General features: G+C 56.3%; 1 protein-coding gene across 3 annotated transcripts in view; it reads right to left on the bottom strand.

Moving 5' to 3' along the window:
* Nucleotides 1–6,612: 6,612 nt before the first annotated feature.
* The window catches only part of GTF3C1 (general transcription factor IIIC subunit 1), a 78,473-nt gene continuing 68,927 nt past the window's right edge, over nucleotides 6,613–16,158 (bottom strand). For all 3 annotated transcript variants that reach the window (XM_044935735.2, XM_044935736.2, XM_006070563.4), the window contains 8 exons: nucleotides 15,819–15,991; nucleotides 14,682–14,969; nucleotides 13,809–14,068; nucleotides 12,182–12,462; nucleotides 10,898–11,432; nucleotides 10,173–10,224; nucleotides 8,554–8,746; nucleotides 6,613–7,603 (listed from right to left, as the gene is read on the bottom strand). In XM_044935735.2, the coding sequence (XP_044791670.2) occupies nucleotides 7,397–7,603; nucleotides 8,554–8,746; nucleotides 10,173–10,224; nucleotides 10,898–11,432; nucleotides 12,182–12,462; nucleotides 13,809–14,068; nucleotides 14,682–14,969; nucleotides 15,819–15,991 (1,989 nt within the window). In that variant the 3' untranslated portion in view covers nucleotides 6,613–7,396. The remainder of the gene's footprint in view (nucleotides 7,604–8,553; nucleotides 8,747–10,172; nucleotides 10,225–10,897; nucleotides 11,433–12,181; nucleotides 12,463–13,808; nucleotides 14,069–14,681; nucleotides 14,970–15,818; nucleotides 15,992–16,158) is intronic.

Genomic DNA, 16,158 nt, shown 5'->3' with positions numbered 1-16,158 from the left:
CCCTTCTCTACAGCTCGATAAAAATAAAAATCAAAATAAAAAGAAAGGAAAAGAGATCATTTTTCTCCTAAGGGTGCTCACCTTTAGAGGCAGGCTTTTCGAGGCCGCTGAGCCAGGTTAAAATAGCAGAGTCTGTTTCAGTCACCAGCTCTCAGAGCCCTGAGGGACTCTGCCCCGGCCTGGCCCTGCCTGGCCCGTGGTCCTTCCCAAAAGTCAGGCTGCAGGGCACCACCTGAAGCTCTGGCCTGTCTCTGCTTTTGGATGAGGCTGACCTGTCAGTCCTGCCGATGGCTCCTCTGACTTCTCTGTAAAAGGGGGAGGGGGGTGGTGGTTGGCAGAAGTCGCTCAGAGAGCACTGGATTCCTTGGTTCTGAAAATTTTAGAACATTGATGGTCTTAATAGTGGGGCTGGGATCAGGATGTGCGAGGTGCAGATGGGAGCACAAGTGTGAAACCACAGCTCCTGCAGGTGTGAGTAGCCCTCCCCATCCCCCACCGTCACCCTGGAGATGCTTGGGCCAAGGTGTGCTGTGGTTTCACACCTTCAGGGAGACCACGGGCTCCAGGCGCTCATGAGCCGTCGGCTCTCCGGGGAAGCAGCTCAGCTCTCCAGCACCCAGAGCTCTGGGCCCAGGTGTGTGGGGGGAGGGGACACCTGTGACCCCCACTGATGGCAGGCCAGGGTTGGGGAGGGGCACGGGTCTCTGGCCTGGGCCAGACAGGACTCCTCACCGACACTTTGGGTCCTTGAAGGGGACCCAGCTCATAAAAGTCAGTGCAGAAGGGAGACAGGAGCTGGCCCACCTGGGGGGCTGGAGTACCAGGAGGTGGGTGGGTGGATGACCGATGGACGAGTGGGTGCATTAGTGGGTGGATGGAAGCATAGGCTGGAGGGAAGAACAGTTGGATGGATGGATGGAGATAAACAGTTGCTAGAGACAAGGATGAAATGCCAAACACAAGCTCCAGGAAGGCAGCAACTTCACCTCTTGTGTTCGCTGCTTCACCCCCACTCAGGCACATAGGGAGCCCTCCTCAGTAAAGCCTGATTTGCAGGGTTTGCTTATTTCCACGGTGAAAACATTTCACCACGGTCAGTTGGACTTGATGGCTTTAAATAAGGGATTGGAAGAGATGTTTATAATCGACACTCCTAGCTGGTATGAGGCAACCCCAGCACTTGGATGGGAGATCAGAGCAGGTAGTAGGAAGGCTGTGGGGGGTCTTCAGGGAGGAGGTGGTATTTGCTGGGCTCTGGAAAATGAATAGGACCTGTAAGAGACACCAGCTACTCAGGCAGAGGGAAGAGTTTGAGCAAAGGCCTGGAGATGTGACAGAGCCCTAAACACGGGGTGAGGGGGTCAGAGTCCAGGCCATACAGTTACTAACAACCCTGTCTTTGGAGGCAGGAGGGTGCCACACACTGCTCCTGGCCCAGGCCTTTTCCCTCTGCAGGCTCCCAGGGGCGGGATATCCATTCAACAAATGAAGTGAAAGTGCAGAAGGGACCGGTGACTTGTCTGCGGTCACACCCTGAATTAAAGGTCAGAGTCAGAGCTTGAACTCTGGGCTCCTGACCCCAAGTCCAAACTCTCCTCACCTTGCTCTGCTGCAAGGCACCTGGGTCAGGAGGGAAGAGACGGCCATGGGTGCCTGAGCTTGTGTCAGCATCCCTGGGGGGCTGACCCCAGGTCTGGGAATGGCTACGTGACCCGGGCGCCCCCACCCCGCAGAGAGCATGCCACCCTCCTGGTCTCAGTGAGGGTTCAGGCTCAGACATGTGACCCCAGCTAGTCCATATGCTTTTCCTACGTGCTGTAGGGGTGGCTAATCCTGAAGCGGCTGGGGACGGGGCTGGGTTAGAGGGGAGAGCCAGGAGGGAACAGCTCATCTGAGGTGAGGCCAACACATTGGAAAGCAGAGCTAGGAAGTAGACCTGTACTCCTGATAATACCTCTTAAGCTCTTGGATCCAGCCATGCCTGAAACTACACTCCCCATGGCATCCGGTCCCATCACTTCATGGGAAATAGATGGGGAAACAGTGGCAACAGTGTCAGACTTTATTTTTGGGGGGCTCCAAAATCACTGCAGATGGTGACTGCAGCCATGAAATTAAAAGACTCTTACTCCTTGGAAGGAAAGTTATGACCAACCTAGACAGCATATTCAAAAGCAGAGACATTACTTTGAACTCTGTCTAGTCAGACAAAGGTCTGTCTAGTCAAGGCTATGGTTTTTCCTGTGGTCATGTATGGATGTGAGAGTTGGACTGTGAAGAAGGCTGAGCGCCGAAGAATTGATGCTTTTGAACTGTGGTGTTGCAGGACTCTTGAGAGTCCCTTGGACTGCAAGGAGATCCAACCAGTCCATTCTGAAGGAGATCAGCCCTGGGATTTCTTTGGAGGGAATGATGCTGAAGCTGAAACTCCAGTACTTTGGCCACCTCATGCGAAGAGTTGACTCATTGGAAAAGACTCTGATGCTGGGAGGGATTGGGGGCAAGAGGAGAAGGGGACGACAAAGGATGAGATGGCTGGATGGCATCACTGACTCCATGGACATGAGTCTGAGTGAACTCTGGGAGTTGGTGATGGACAGGGAGGCCTGGCGTGCTGCGATTCACGGGATCGCCAAGAGTTGGACACGACTGAACTGAACTGGGCTTTTGAGGTACATCTCTGGGGGCAACAGACGTGAGCATCCTCTCTTTAAAAACTGATGGCCCCAGAAAATAAATTTTAGATTCTGCAATTTGGGGGGGGGGTCTCTCAGCATCATGATGGCCACCCACCCAAGGCAAACTCCATCTCTGGAAAGGAGCCTAAGCAGGGAGGGCTTTGAGGCTGGATGGTGTGAATTGGGAAACCAGGAAATCCAATTACTAGCTTTCAACCTGCAGAAATCATTTCACTTCCTCATGCTTCAGTTTTCTCATACATGGAATGGGTATATTGATCAGGACCAGGAATCAATACGTGTGAAGTATGGGGAAGGGTGTCTGGCACATTGGAAGTGCTTAGAAAATGTTGTTACTTTATCATTTTTGTGGACAAATCAGTCCCACCCTGACCCCCACTCCCATATACTTTTGTTGATCTCAACCTTACACTTGGCTGGACAATGAGCTGTATGTGCGTGCACGTGCGTTCAGTCCTGTCCATGGCATTTTCCAGGCAAGAATACCAGAGTGGGTTGCCATTTCCTTCTTGAGGGGATCCTCTTGATCCAGGGACTGAACCTGTATCTCTTGGGTCTCCTACATTGGCAGGCGGATTCTGGGCCACCTGGGAAGCCCAAACAAGCTATGAGTACAGACATCTGGAGACCAGACCAACCCTCAGCAAATGGAGATGTTGGGTTGCTGCTGCCACCTGCTGGTGACCACTGGAACTTGGCTGAGGAGCCCGCTGAAGGGGGTGTCCTCCCTGTGCAGAGGTCCAGGGGCTCCCCTCGCACCTGCCTGGCACTGCCAGCTGGCTACACAATTGTCACAGAAACTCAGTGCGGAGGGAATGTTCACAAGGTGAACTGGTAGGTTCTTTTGGTTACAATGCTGTTAGTTTCAGATGTACAGCAAAATGATTTTTCTTTTTTTTTTTGCAGATTATATTTCATATAGGTTATTAGAAGACATTGGGTATAATTGCTACAAGGTAATTCTTGGTTCCCTGTTTTATGTATAGTAGCTTGTATCTGTTAATCCTAACCTTCCAATTTGTCCCTCCTCCTTCTCCCCTTTGGTAACCGTGGTAAGTTTTTTTTTATTATTTATTTATAGTATGTTCAATTTTTTTCTTATAAAAATCTTTTAAATTTAAAATTTGTTTTAAAAATTCTTATTTATTTTTCTTTTTTAGTAGGTTCTCTTTTAAATTCAACAAGGGCTGAATTCTACTCCTTGGGAGGGTGGGCGGGCCTGCATTGGGCACCAGGCGGTGTGGGTGGTGAGACCACACTAAGCAAGGAGATCACGTGTGCACACACACACATATAAAAAATACACATACACTTCACACATACAACACACATACACACACGCACATGTGGAAAATTCCCTGGCATAAGTGGGGTAAGGACCCAGGGGAAGGGTGGGTAGTCAGGTGAAGCCAGAGGACACAGATCACTCAGCCCGGGATTCTGGGTGGCCTTGGGCAAAGCGAGGGTGGAAGGGAAGGGGATGTGGGAGGCTGGCAGCTGCCAGACACTGAGTGAGATCTGATTGGGCTCCAGAAGGAAGAGAGGTGGGGCCTGGGAAGGCAGAGAAGATGCTCAGTGGGGAAAACCAGGACGCAATTTCAGTGAAGAGGGAGTAACATCAGGACCTCAGTGCCAGGACTCCCGCCTAGACTTACCTCGTAACTCATGGCTCTCTACATGCAGGCACCGACGTGCAAGGGCACTCCAGGGTGAACCACAGCTGGAGCTGTGTCAGTACGCAACATGCCATCACAGGTCTGTGTTTTCTTAGGGGTGGGGAGCATAAAAGGTATGTAAATGCAGAGAAAAAGGCCTGGAGAAGAAAGCAGCCTGCAGGTTTAGATGTTTAAAGAGAATGGATTAAGTATGGCTTATGTAAGCAAAAAGGAGTAAAAATGAAAGGAGTAAAAATGAAGAGTGTGGGCTTCCCTGGTGGCTCAGACGGTAAAGAACCCACCTGCAATGCAGGAGACCTGGGTTTGATCCCTGTGTCAGGAAGATCCCCTGATGAAGGGAGTGGCACACCACTCCAGTACGCTTGCCTGGGGAACTCCATGGGCAGAGGAACCTGGTGGGCTACAGTCCATGGGATCGCAGAGTTGGACGTGACTGAACGACTCACACCTTATGTAAGTAAAAAGGAGTAAAAATGGAGTGTGGAGGGACAAGGAACCCAGAGGACAGACCTTTGGGGGTCTAGGGTGTGCTGTCACTCGGGGTGAACAGGACATGACCCCTCTGGCTTGGTGCTCCCCACTCCTATCCCGTGTTTTACTAGGTAAGTGAAAAGTCGCTCAGTCGTGTCTGACTCTTTTCGACCCCATGAACTGGAATTCTCCAGCCCAGAATACTGGAGTGGGTAGCCGTTCCCTTCTCCAGAGGATCTTTCTAACCCAGGGATCGAACCCAGGTCTCCCACACTGCAGGCGGAGTGTTTTACTAGGTGGTCAGTGTTTAAAATCTTTTTTTTCTAAACATGAATTCCTTCTCACCCTGGGCATGCAGATTTTAATTTTCCATAGTTCCTACCCTGCCTGGTATTAACCAGGCCACTTTATATTACCTGCCTGGCTCTGAAGCCATCTGATCTCATAGCTTCTGGTCTACACTTCCGGTTTTGCAAACCCTGGGTACAGAGCTTAGAAGGGCAGAGAGCTACCTTGGGTGGGGGCTAGCTGAGGGGGTGGATGGACACACGGACAGATTGATGGGATGGGTGGGGGGTGGGAGGGAAGGAGGAAGTCATCCTTGCACGGGATGCCTAGATGTGGGAATGTGGGTCACAGAAACCCCCGCTCTCCGCTGGAGAGCTGACTCCTCGCCCGTGTCCATCTCCTAGACATGTGCCCGAACTGCCTCTCAATCTGGGCACACAGGGAAGGAAACAGACTTCACTGAGTCCTGCTACGTGCTTGTCCTTGGTGTTCTCCAGCTCATCTGGCCCTCCTGTGAGGGGGACGGTCTATCCCCATTTCTCAGATGAGAAAACCAAGGCTCTGGGATGGGAACATCAAGACTGGATCCCAACCCTACCTTCCTCCCGCCACGAGATGCATTCCCACACAATCATCATCTGTATTTTCTGTTTACAAAGCAAATCATAACCATTATTCTACTTGATTACCCAGATCACCCCAAATGCTATTTTTTCACTTTAGAGTAAAAACGAATAAAGAAGGAAAGAAAAAAAAATGATGCCAAAACTTGGCCAGGTCTTGGCAGTGTTGGGGGTGGGGGCCGGTTCACTCTCAAGACTCCGGGCCCCATGCCTCCTGTTCTTTGCCCCGTCACCCTGGACTCTGGCCCGGGGACCAGGTCCCTGGCAGAGAGAAGCTGGAAACCCAAGGCTGCCAGGTGGGCCAGGCCATGAGCTGCAGGTTAGAGTGAGAGGAGCTCTGATGGGCCTGAGGCCTGGCCTGGGGGCGGGCCAGCCGTGACTGGGGGGCGTGTCCCATACTTGTGATGGTCACATGCAGAAAGATCTATTTCTAGATCTTTCCAGAGAAGACAGAGTTCTGGATTTTTTTTTAAATGTTAAACCTCCAATTTTAAAGAAATGTTGGTAACTAACTAAAAAACAACAGAAACACTGTGAGCGAAAGAGACCAGCTGTGGGCCGCATCCACGCTCCAGGCTTCAACCTCAGCAGCCTGCCGGCATCGCCTTGGCCACAGGCCTGGCCTGAGTGCGGCCAGATGCCTGTTAAGGGACAGGCCGGGGCCCGGCTGAGTGGGAGGAAGGGTTTTGAGGCAGTGGCGTGCAGTGAGGCAGTGCCAGGATGGGCCAAGCCAAGCTCACCCCCAGCACCCACCTGTTCCTTGGGTTTTACCGACGTCTATTCCCGGCTGTTCCATGGTGGAAAAACAACAAGCCCCCGGTGGATCAAAGATTCTTTAGGAAATACAAAACGAAATGCGTTTTACTTTGCTTTAATTAAAAAAAAACATATAAATACATGCCAGGGTTTTTTATCAATAAGGAAAGAGGTTGAAAAGAAAAAAAAAAAGACAAACCCCAAACCTGTAAGGACTCCCCATTTCCAGGTGGCAGGAGGCCTGTGGGTGGCTTGCAGGCTCAGCGGTCAGGGGTCCTGCCTCCAGAGGAACAAGTCTCGATGGCGGCCTTGGCAGGGGGTCACCCAGCCCGCGCTCTATGACATGTCCCCACGAGGCCCTGTCCCTCAGAGCAAGGGGGGCTTTCTGGGGAGCACGGAGAGTCCTACATGATGGGGTGGCCGGAAGCTGGAACATGAATCTGCGTGGATGGGGCAGACCCCTGAGGCCCACAGCTTCTGACCCCTCACTGGCCAGTGGGGGGATATCCAGAGAAGGTTCAGGGCCCGGGCAGGCGGCTCTGCTCCCGAAGGGCAGGATCGTCTCGGAAGCCTTGGAGGACCAGCCCACCGGGGCCTCTCACCACAACCCAGGATCCAGAGAGATTGGAAACAGGAGGAGAGCAGGTGGGGAGCAGCACAGTCCTGAAGGCTGGCCGTGGATGGGCTGGGAGCAGGCGGCCAGCTGGTCCTCCGTCCAGAGTTCCAGGCCAGAAACCACAGCCAGGGCTGGGCTGGGCACACAGTGTTCCCGTGGGCGGGATGCAGGAATCCTTGGGTCCCGACCTTGCCAGGCCGCCCCCACACGTGGGCAGAGGCCCCCCAGGAGAGAATTCCCTGGAGGCTTGCCAGGACCACACGGGCCTCAGAGGTGGACCCACTTGTTCCAGTTCACCTCGTTGGGGAAGACGCGGCCGAGGCGGATGGTGCAGTCCAGCGTGGGCTCATAGAACACCATGGGGCTCTCGTCCAGGCTCAGCGGCGCCTCTCCCACCGACGGCTTCGAGAAGAGCGAAGTGGCCACGGGCTTTCTCAGCACGCACTTTTTAATGCAGCCCAGGGTCTCCAGCCCCTGCAATGGCACAGACAGATGGGTTTCCAGGGGCATTTAAGGACCATGTCCTCTGTACCCAGAGCAGCCTCCCAGAACAGACACAGGAGGGTGGCCTTGAGAGACGAGCAGGGATTGACCAGGCAGGTTTAAGCAAGAGGCCAGGGCGAGAGAGAAAGGGCGTGGCCAGCATTTATACAGCGGTCCCGTGTTGAGCAGGGGCTGCAGACTGGCTTCCAGACGGGGTTATTTGGCCCAGACCTGCTGTGAAGTGCAGGGAATTGCGCACTGAACTTCCCGCTCTTCTGTCGAGGAGTTGGAACTCCTGTGCACACACGGCCGGAGCCCAGGGTGGCCATCAAGCCGAGCTGCCCTTAGGAGACTGTGGGCACCTCACCAACTCTCCCTGCCACCCATGAGGGTTGGTCACTCACGTACCTGCTGGTCCCCGTGGGCATGCAAGCCCTTGAGCCCTGGTCTTGAGTAAGGGTCAGAAGTAAGACCCCAGGGATGCTTCTGTGTAAGCCTAGGCAGCAGCTCGGGGCTGAAGGAGGACCTGGGAGGGACAGCTGGGGCGGGGACCCGGGGCAGGGGTGGGGGCTGTGGGAGGCTGAGTGCTGAGAACTGGGGCTGGGCGCTGGCAGCGCTAAAGAGCAGATGCAGGAGGAAGGAAATCGGTGTGGGGCTCAGCCGGCGCAGTGGCCTCACAGGGCAATGGGCTGACCTCTCTGGGCACAGGGGTGGGAGTAAGCTTTGAGGGTGGCGGGGGGAGGATACCAGGGGCCCAAGACTTCTGAGGAGCTGGCTGTCTGCGAGGAGGCCAGTGCACCCTCGTGGGCTGAGCTGGTAAGCAGTGGCCGACCCCAGAGCTCAGCCAACGTGCCCACTGCGCCCCGCCCCCTGAGACCCCGGAGGAGGAAAGGTGCAGTGGGGCACGGGGACGCAGCGAGCGCCTCCCCGCTGAGGGTCACCTGGAGCAGCTCGAGCACGGCCAGCGGCTGCAGGACGCCCTTGTAGTGCTGCAGCAGGGCGCTCTCGGGCACGCCGGGCCTGGTCATGATGTGGTGCAGCACCGCCTCCATCATGCCCTTGACCACCGGCGTGTTCAGGCGGCCGTCCACGATGCGCCACGGGCGCCCGATGAAGCGCACGCTCTCACAGTCCCTGTGGCGGGTAGGGGTGGGGAAACGGGCATCAGGCTTAGTGGGGGAGGGGAGACAGCTGATTCCACGTGGCCCCCACCTCGGCAGACGGGTGCCCAGCCCACTGGCAGGGCTGAGGACCCCTCCCTCCTGTTCTTCTGCCTCTGGCTCTCCTGCCGCCTGAAGGGACGGGCCCCAGCCCCCTCATCACCCCACACTGGTGGGGCGGGGAAGAGCCAGGACTTCTAGATTTACCAGCTCCCTCTGGGACCTGACAGAACCTGCAGGGTTTTTTTTCTTTTGTAGGGAAGACTTGACAGGACTCTTAACCTAGTAGCTGGTCCCCTCGTTTCCCATACAGTGTAAATTCTGCTTAATGTAACTTCTTTTCTGCTTAAGCATTTGCATGACTATTGGTGCTCTGAAGTCAATTCTAAAATGCGCAAGTTATAAATGCAGAAGAAAAAGAGTCAACCTCCCAAACCAAACCTAACAAGGACCCCTGAACTTTTTCCTAGGACTGAAAGTAGATTTCAGTTCTGCCTTTGTTATAAGTTGACCCTAAACATCTAGAAGAAAATGGAACTATCTGCATCTTTGTATTTATTCCTTGGTATCATAAAGCTTATTTTCATTAACAACAACAACAACAAATGGCTGCACCCCCTTCTGACCAAGCTCACAGCTCCATGTGCAGCAGCTCTGCCTCTGTGTTGTATTTGGGGTTCCAGGCACACTCTTCCAGAAGGTTTCTACTAACAACCAAAGCAGTGACTGGTTTAGAAGGGTTAGTTGCTCCGTCATGTCCAACTCTTTGCGACCTCATGGACTGTAGCCCGCCAGGCTCCTCTGTCCATGGGATTCTCCAGGCAAGAATACTGGGGTGGGTTGCCCTTCTCCAGGGGATCTTCCCGACCCAGGGACTGAACCCATGTCTCCTGCATTGCAGGCAGATTCTTTACCGTCTGAGCAACCGGGGAGGTCTGACTGGCTTAGGTTTTTACTAAAAACTAAAGCAGTGACAGGTCTGCCACACAGGGTCCCAGTGTGGGACACCCCAGGCTAGCTGGACACCTGGCTCTGACCATGTGACGGGGCCCGCCCAATCTGAGCCAGCAGAACATGGCCCTTCAAGCCGAGGGTGATGCATACACTGTGGGAGGCGCCCCGCGGACTTCCGTGACACCCACCGTTCCCAGCGGACGGGGCGCTACAGCCGTCAGCACTGTGGCCTCGTCCACCTTGGGCAAGGAGCACCTGCCTGGTCTCTGGTGAGAGGGACCCACGGTCCCTCAGGTGTCTGAGACCCCTGGCCGAGAAGCGCTGTGCTTGACAAACCTTTGTGAAAGACCTCCAGGTAATAATCTACCCCGGACCTTGGGCGCCACCCTCCGAGGCTCTCATCGCCCCCTCCCAGCCCAGGCCGCTGGAGCCTGAACCACACTCACCTTTCCCATGCCACCTGGGAGAGGTTGCCAGCTGCAGAACCATCTGCCAGACCTGACAAGAGGGGAGAGGCGTGGGAGACTGCAGAGGTGGGGCCCACCCGTCTCTCCCCCAACCGTTCATCCCACAGGTCCTTCTGGGTCTGGCGGTAAGGCCGTGAGCACAGAGACAGCACCTCCCTCCTCGGGGCGGCGGGGTGTGGGGGCTGCACCCCCAGGACAGTATCAGATGGACAGATGGTGGGGTGCCAGTCGGGGCTGTGCCCAGGGCTCGGTGATGCCCCCAACCCAGGGGAGCAAGCGAGTGCCTATCCTTCTCTAGAAGCCCTGACCACATAGCTGGGTGTATAAATCCCTGGGAGAATTCCAGCAGAGGAGAGGAAAGGGGTGGGGGGCACCTGCCAAGTCCCCTGGGAGGCGAGACCCTTCCCCTTGCAGCTTCCTGGTAAGGACACCTCAGGAAACGCCTCTTTCCAGAACCAGAAGAGAGCCTCGTCCTTGTAATTAATTCACAAGTCGGCTAAGGAGCACGAGGCCCCTGCCCTCTAGGGGGAAGACGAGTGTCAAGAAACTCCCGCTAAGTCGGGGCCGAGGAAAGCTGACGGAAAGGCCCCCTTGTGGCAGCAGCAGACTCCTGGTCTTGAGGAGGTGGTGTGGGCCCTTCAGGCCCCGACAGAGAAGGGGCGGGGGGGGGGGGGGGAAGGCGGGGTGGGGACAGGCTTTGGTACCTCTGGGGTCTTCAGGGGCCTCTGGAAGCTGGGCCTGACAGCTCAGCTGCTCCTGGCCTGGGAAGCTGGCAACCCCAACACCCTCTTGGTCCCCTGGCCCGGCTTCCGATGCACCTCCATCCTCAGGAGCCGCGAGCAGGGCAGGCGCCAGAGTCCCCAGCTCCTCTTCTGCTCTGGGCCCTGGGCTGGGGGCCAAGCGTATGTCCTGGAGTGCAGGCCTCTTTGCGGGGGGCTCCAGGGCACTCGTGGGGTCAGCATCCCCGCCCTGGCTGTTTGTGTCAGGGCCGGCCCAGCTGCCACGCCTCTTGGCGCTCTGGGGGCTCTGAGAGGGCGGTGCCTGCCTCTCTGGGGGGTTGTCCTCGCTGGAAGGCCCCTCGGGCGGTCTGGCCCGGTGGTCGTCTCTTTGAAGGTCAGCACCCCCCTCTTTGTCTTTCAGCCGCACCGAGTGCAGGAGCCAGGGCTGTGCATTGGCCATGGTCACAAGGCGAGCGGTGTTCCCGCCGACTTCCAGCACCTGCTGGTGCTCTAAGAGGTCCTAGGAAAAGGGGAGACAGACGGGTCTGCAGGGAACCCCAGGGTCATCAGGGCTCGCTTCCCCTGCCTGAGTGCTTTAAGCGTCCTGAGCCAGTGGCTAGTCCAGCTCCTCAGGGCAGCTGACCTCTGCCTCGACTTCTTGGAACCACATTGCACCCTCAAAGCTGCTGCGACCTCACCAGTCGCCTGCCTGGCCATCTCCTCCCAGACTCCACACCCCGAGGGCCCAGTGTTTCTGCAAAAACACCACCCCGTGCTGCCCCTGCCTCACCTGCCCTTTAAAAATGCTTTGCCGAAACCCTTCAAAGAGCTCAGGGCTGTTAAGGCATGAGCTGTTGTCTCCTGGCGTGGCCCTACAATTAACTTTCCTCTGCTCCAAACCCTGTGGATTCATTCTGTCTGGCGTCACTGTGCATTGGGCACACGGACTCATGCTAACGAAGCAGTGAGACTGTGGATCAGCGGCAGGGAGTCTGGAGACAGCAGAGAGCTGGGGGAGGACGAGGCCCAAAGCTTGGGTGGGGGAGGCTCCACCCAGCTCTGCTGAAGAAACGGCCCAGAGAGGACAGACGGACCTTCTAACTTTCAGGAGAAGCTAGGGTTTTAGGCAATCTTCAATGTTGACAACCAATTCAACTTTTGAAAAAAAAATTCCACACGCCCCAAACCAAGCCCACTCATAGCACGCCTCTGACCCAGGAGTTGCAACTCCTGCTTTTGCTTCTGCAGCTACCTGAGAGCACAGCTCACCTGGACGTAGTCTGTGAAGGTCCTGGTGCGCTCACTGTCTGTCCTGGCCAAGGCGAAGAACTGTTTGCTCAGCTCCAGCCGGTCCACCCCAAAGCAACCAGCTGCTGCAATGGCCTCCTGGATCTCCAGGGCGGCGAACACATCTCCGGGCTGGTACCCAGACAGCGCCACCTGGTGGACGAACTCCTCTAAGCTGCAGGTGTCCTCTGGGCTGTTTATCAGCCTCGTGAAGGTGTCAGGGAGGCAGGAGGGCCCTACCGTCAGCTCCTCCAGAGAAGGGTCTGTGGAGACGGGGAGGACCAGCATCAGCCCTGAGAAGCCTCCTCCCCTCCCCAGACCAGTATACAAGCGATGCCAAGGCAGGTGCACGCCAACATGGACTCGCTGCTTTCCAAAATTGGTCAAGGGGTCGCTTTCTGAGTAGACACGGCTGGGCCCCTGGCAGTCAGGTTCCTGATATATGCCTCTGGGCCCTTGACTGCAGCCAGCTGGATCCCCGGGGCCATAAGGTTCTCCTGCTCACAACTCACAGTGAAGGGGAAAAGGTGGGGGCTGGGGCCTCTGAACAGAGTGGGGGGCGGCGGTCCTCCATTCTGGCTGCCTCGGGCCCACCCTTCCTGATGCTCACATGTTCACGGCTTCTGAGACCCTCTGAGATACCCTGGGACTTCTCCATAAATCCCCACTTACGCTCAAACCCGCTGGGGCTGGTTTCTGGTACTTCCTGGACAAGGTATCTCTGCTAAGACCACAAGCCTCAGGTCGCCACATTTTTGCCCAGGCCAAGCTCCCGACACAGCATGGGATACTGATCGTGGTTATGAAACTAGACACCTCAGACTTCCCTGGTGGTCCAGTGGATAAGAATCTGCCTGCCAATGCAGGGGACACGGGTTCAATTCCTGGTCTGGGAAGATTCCACATGCCATGGAGCAACTAAGCCCGTGTACCTCAACTACTGAGCCTGTACCCTGGAGCCTGTGCTCTGCAACAAGAGACACCACCACAGTGAGGAGCCGCAGCACCACAACCAGAGAAAGCCCGCACAAAGCAATGCAAACACAGTGCAGCCAAAAATAAACAAACTAGCTACAAAAGAGTAAACTCCTCAACACGTGAAAATGAAGGCGAGTCAGACGGGCCAGGAAAGGCAAGGGTGAGAAGGACAGGGACGAGGCCCTAGCATTCTCATTATATGTGCAGCGAGGAGAGTGCCTGATATCGAGGGTGCAGGAAACGGAGGTGAAAGTAAGTCATTAACGTTTCAGAGGCAATCAATACAAGAACTCAAAAACATGTAAAAATTGGAAAAAAAGGAGATAAGAGGTGATGGATATAAGTGGAATACTCAGCTTTCACAGCAAGGGGTCAAAAGACTTAAGTAAAAAAACCACACTGAGCGCTAACCACAGCAGGAACAGCCCAGGGCTCCCCAAACAAGCAGCCAACTCGGGCCGCGTGCCCACCCTCCACTGCCCGCCTTGCCCCGGGTCAGCTGCTAAGGACAGGAGGGGTTTTCCTTTGCTTTTCCCTTTGGTTTGGTCGGCGGTGGCTTCCCCAGGCAGCCCTGGGAGCCTGGCCATGAGCTGGGGGTCTGGGCCTTGGGGTGGGCAGGGGCGGTGCTCACCTGTGAGCGCGAGCCTGGTGGGCTTGGGGGTGCAGCGCAGGCGGAACTTGACCAGGCAGGAGTTCACCACGACGTTGTCGTTGGGGTTGAGGTTGCGGTTGCTGACGATGCCGGGGACGCAGTAGCCCTTCATCAGCAGGTAGTTGGTGTGGGAGGCCTGGTGGGCTTTCACCTCGATGTTCCGGCGCTTGGCCCCCGAGCCTTCGTCCAGGTCTTCCTCTTCGTCCTCGTCCTCTTCCAAGGTGCTGTCCTTGCCTAGACTGGGAGCAGACAATGGACCTGGGTGCTGGAGCCTGGCGGAGCCTTCTCTGCTGGTCCGGCTGCCCCCTCAGGGAGTGGTGCTCTGGCCCTGGACGCCCCCTGGCATCTGGCTGAGGTCAGATCAGCATGGACTGGTGTCCAGATTACCCGCCTCGTCCACCTTCTCACACTCCCCTCCCCACTCCCTACACCTGCGTCTTTGTAAGGGCTGGTCCTTCTGCCTGGAAACCCTTCCTGGTCTCTGTCCAAAAGACACCCATTTGTCCAGTAAACCCCATTTCAGCTCTCAAGCCCTCAAGGAATGGTCCCCCTTCTCTTCCTCCCCATGCCTCCTGGCCACACTGTTCTAGGTCCTTCTCTTTGGCCCAGCCCAGCCATCCCCTCCTGTGGTTGCCCCGGCGCCTAGAGGCATCATCAGGAGGTGCTGCACGGGAATTCCTGGTTCACAAAGCTCCTGGGAACCGCCGCCGAGACTCTGCTGTCTTGGTCCACATGATACCAAGCACAAGGCAGAGAAGTGTGTTTGTTTAGTGAATAAAAACGAGAATGAGTGAGCAAATAAAACGGCAGACGCCCAGCCTGAGGGCAAGTGACGGTGCCTGTGGCCCTCACCTCTTAATGACCTCGTTCTCCACCATGGAGCTGTCAACCACGACGATCTGTTCTGGGATCCTGACGTCCACAGAAACAAGGCCCAGGGAGAAAAGGATCAGGGCGGTCACGCAGTTTCCTCCAGGGCCGTCCAAAGAGAACGCCACCAGGTCGCTCGCGGGCTCGCCACAGTTTTGGTCTTTGAAGGAAAAGTGATCATCCTGGTCCCGCTTGCCCGCAGCCAGGAGTCTGCTGAAGAACCGGAACGATTCTGTGCAGACGGTGCTCGGAAACCGCCACGTGAAAATCCTAAGACAGGACGAGAAGGGGAGGGCCTTTCTGAGCTTGGGGTGCCCAGGCCTGGGGGTGGATGGGCCGCAGGCGCTTCCAACTGGCCGCCGACACCGCGCACGCTGGCCTGTCCCCGGAAGCCCTCTTTCCATCTCAGACGAAGGTGCTGTGCTGCGGGCTCTGTGAGGCCGCTCCCCGGAGCGCCTTCAAGGCGGCGCTGTGACTCTTCACCCGAGCCAACACTCTAGGCCCCTCGGTGCTGAACTGGGGAAGATGAATGTGCGTTCTGTCGTAGCTTTACACAAGGCGAGCCCTGGACCCCTCTGGAGGGGAGGGGACAGGCATGTGTGTTCAGTCTGTCTCCACTCGGTGCCTGCACCCAAGCACTCGCCTCTGTTCAGAGCGGGGACTTTCATTCCTCGTAACAACACCCTCTTGCTGATGAGCCACAAACCCGGTCTGAACACGATGGCTTCCAAAGGAAGTGTGTCAGCCCACACTTCCCTGGTACAGCCCACTGTACCAAGGTGGCTTGGTACAGCTCTGAGCCATGGGACTAGGGACTGAGATCACTCCCAACCAGGAGGGTGCACTTTTAGCCAGTCTAATTGTTGGACACTCATTTCACCCAACTTGATGCAAAAAAAGGAAACAAACTACCGGCAAAACTGGTAAATGCCCCCTTATGAGAGACCGCCGGCAGGAACCTTATTCCTGGACAAGGAAGGACGTGCACTGATGGGAGGCTGGTCCCGGAGGCTTGGTCTCGCACAAGAGGCCAAAGGGCCCAGGCTGCCCTGCTCGCTGACAAAGAGGGACACCGTCACTTCCGCTCCCTCTGCCGACAGGTCCGCCCTCCCTGCTCACCTGTGGTAGGCCTGGGACAACTGGTAGGACATGGGCGCGAAGGGCAGAGCGCGGTTTTTCTTGGGGCCCAGCGTGTGGTTGACCCGGCGCCGGTTGACTAGGCTCCTCCGCTGGTAGTCCACGAAGGCCTTCACCAGGACCTGTTCCTTGTAGTCTCGGTACAGGCGGAAGGTCTGCAACACAGCAGGCCAGGCGTGAGCGGGGCTCTCCAGCCAGCAGGGCGTGGGGGTGGGAAGTGGATACACAGACGCCATGGCTGATCATCCATGGAAGAAGGCTGCCGATGAGGGGGGGATGGGGCGAGGGGGAGGTGGGGCTGGGAGGCCGGAACGGACACTTG

The sequence above is a fragment of the Bubalus bubalis genome, chromosome 24 (assembly GCF_019923935.1).
Source record: "Bubalus bubalis isolate 160015118507 breed Murrah chromosome 24, NDDB_SH_1, whole genome shotgun sequence".
Lineage (NCBI taxonomy): Eukaryota > Metazoa > Chordata > Mammalia > Artiodactyla > Bovidae > Bubalus > Bubalus bubalis.
Note: the sequence above shows the minus strand (reverse complement) of the source record. Positions and strands in the feature narration are given on the sequence as shown.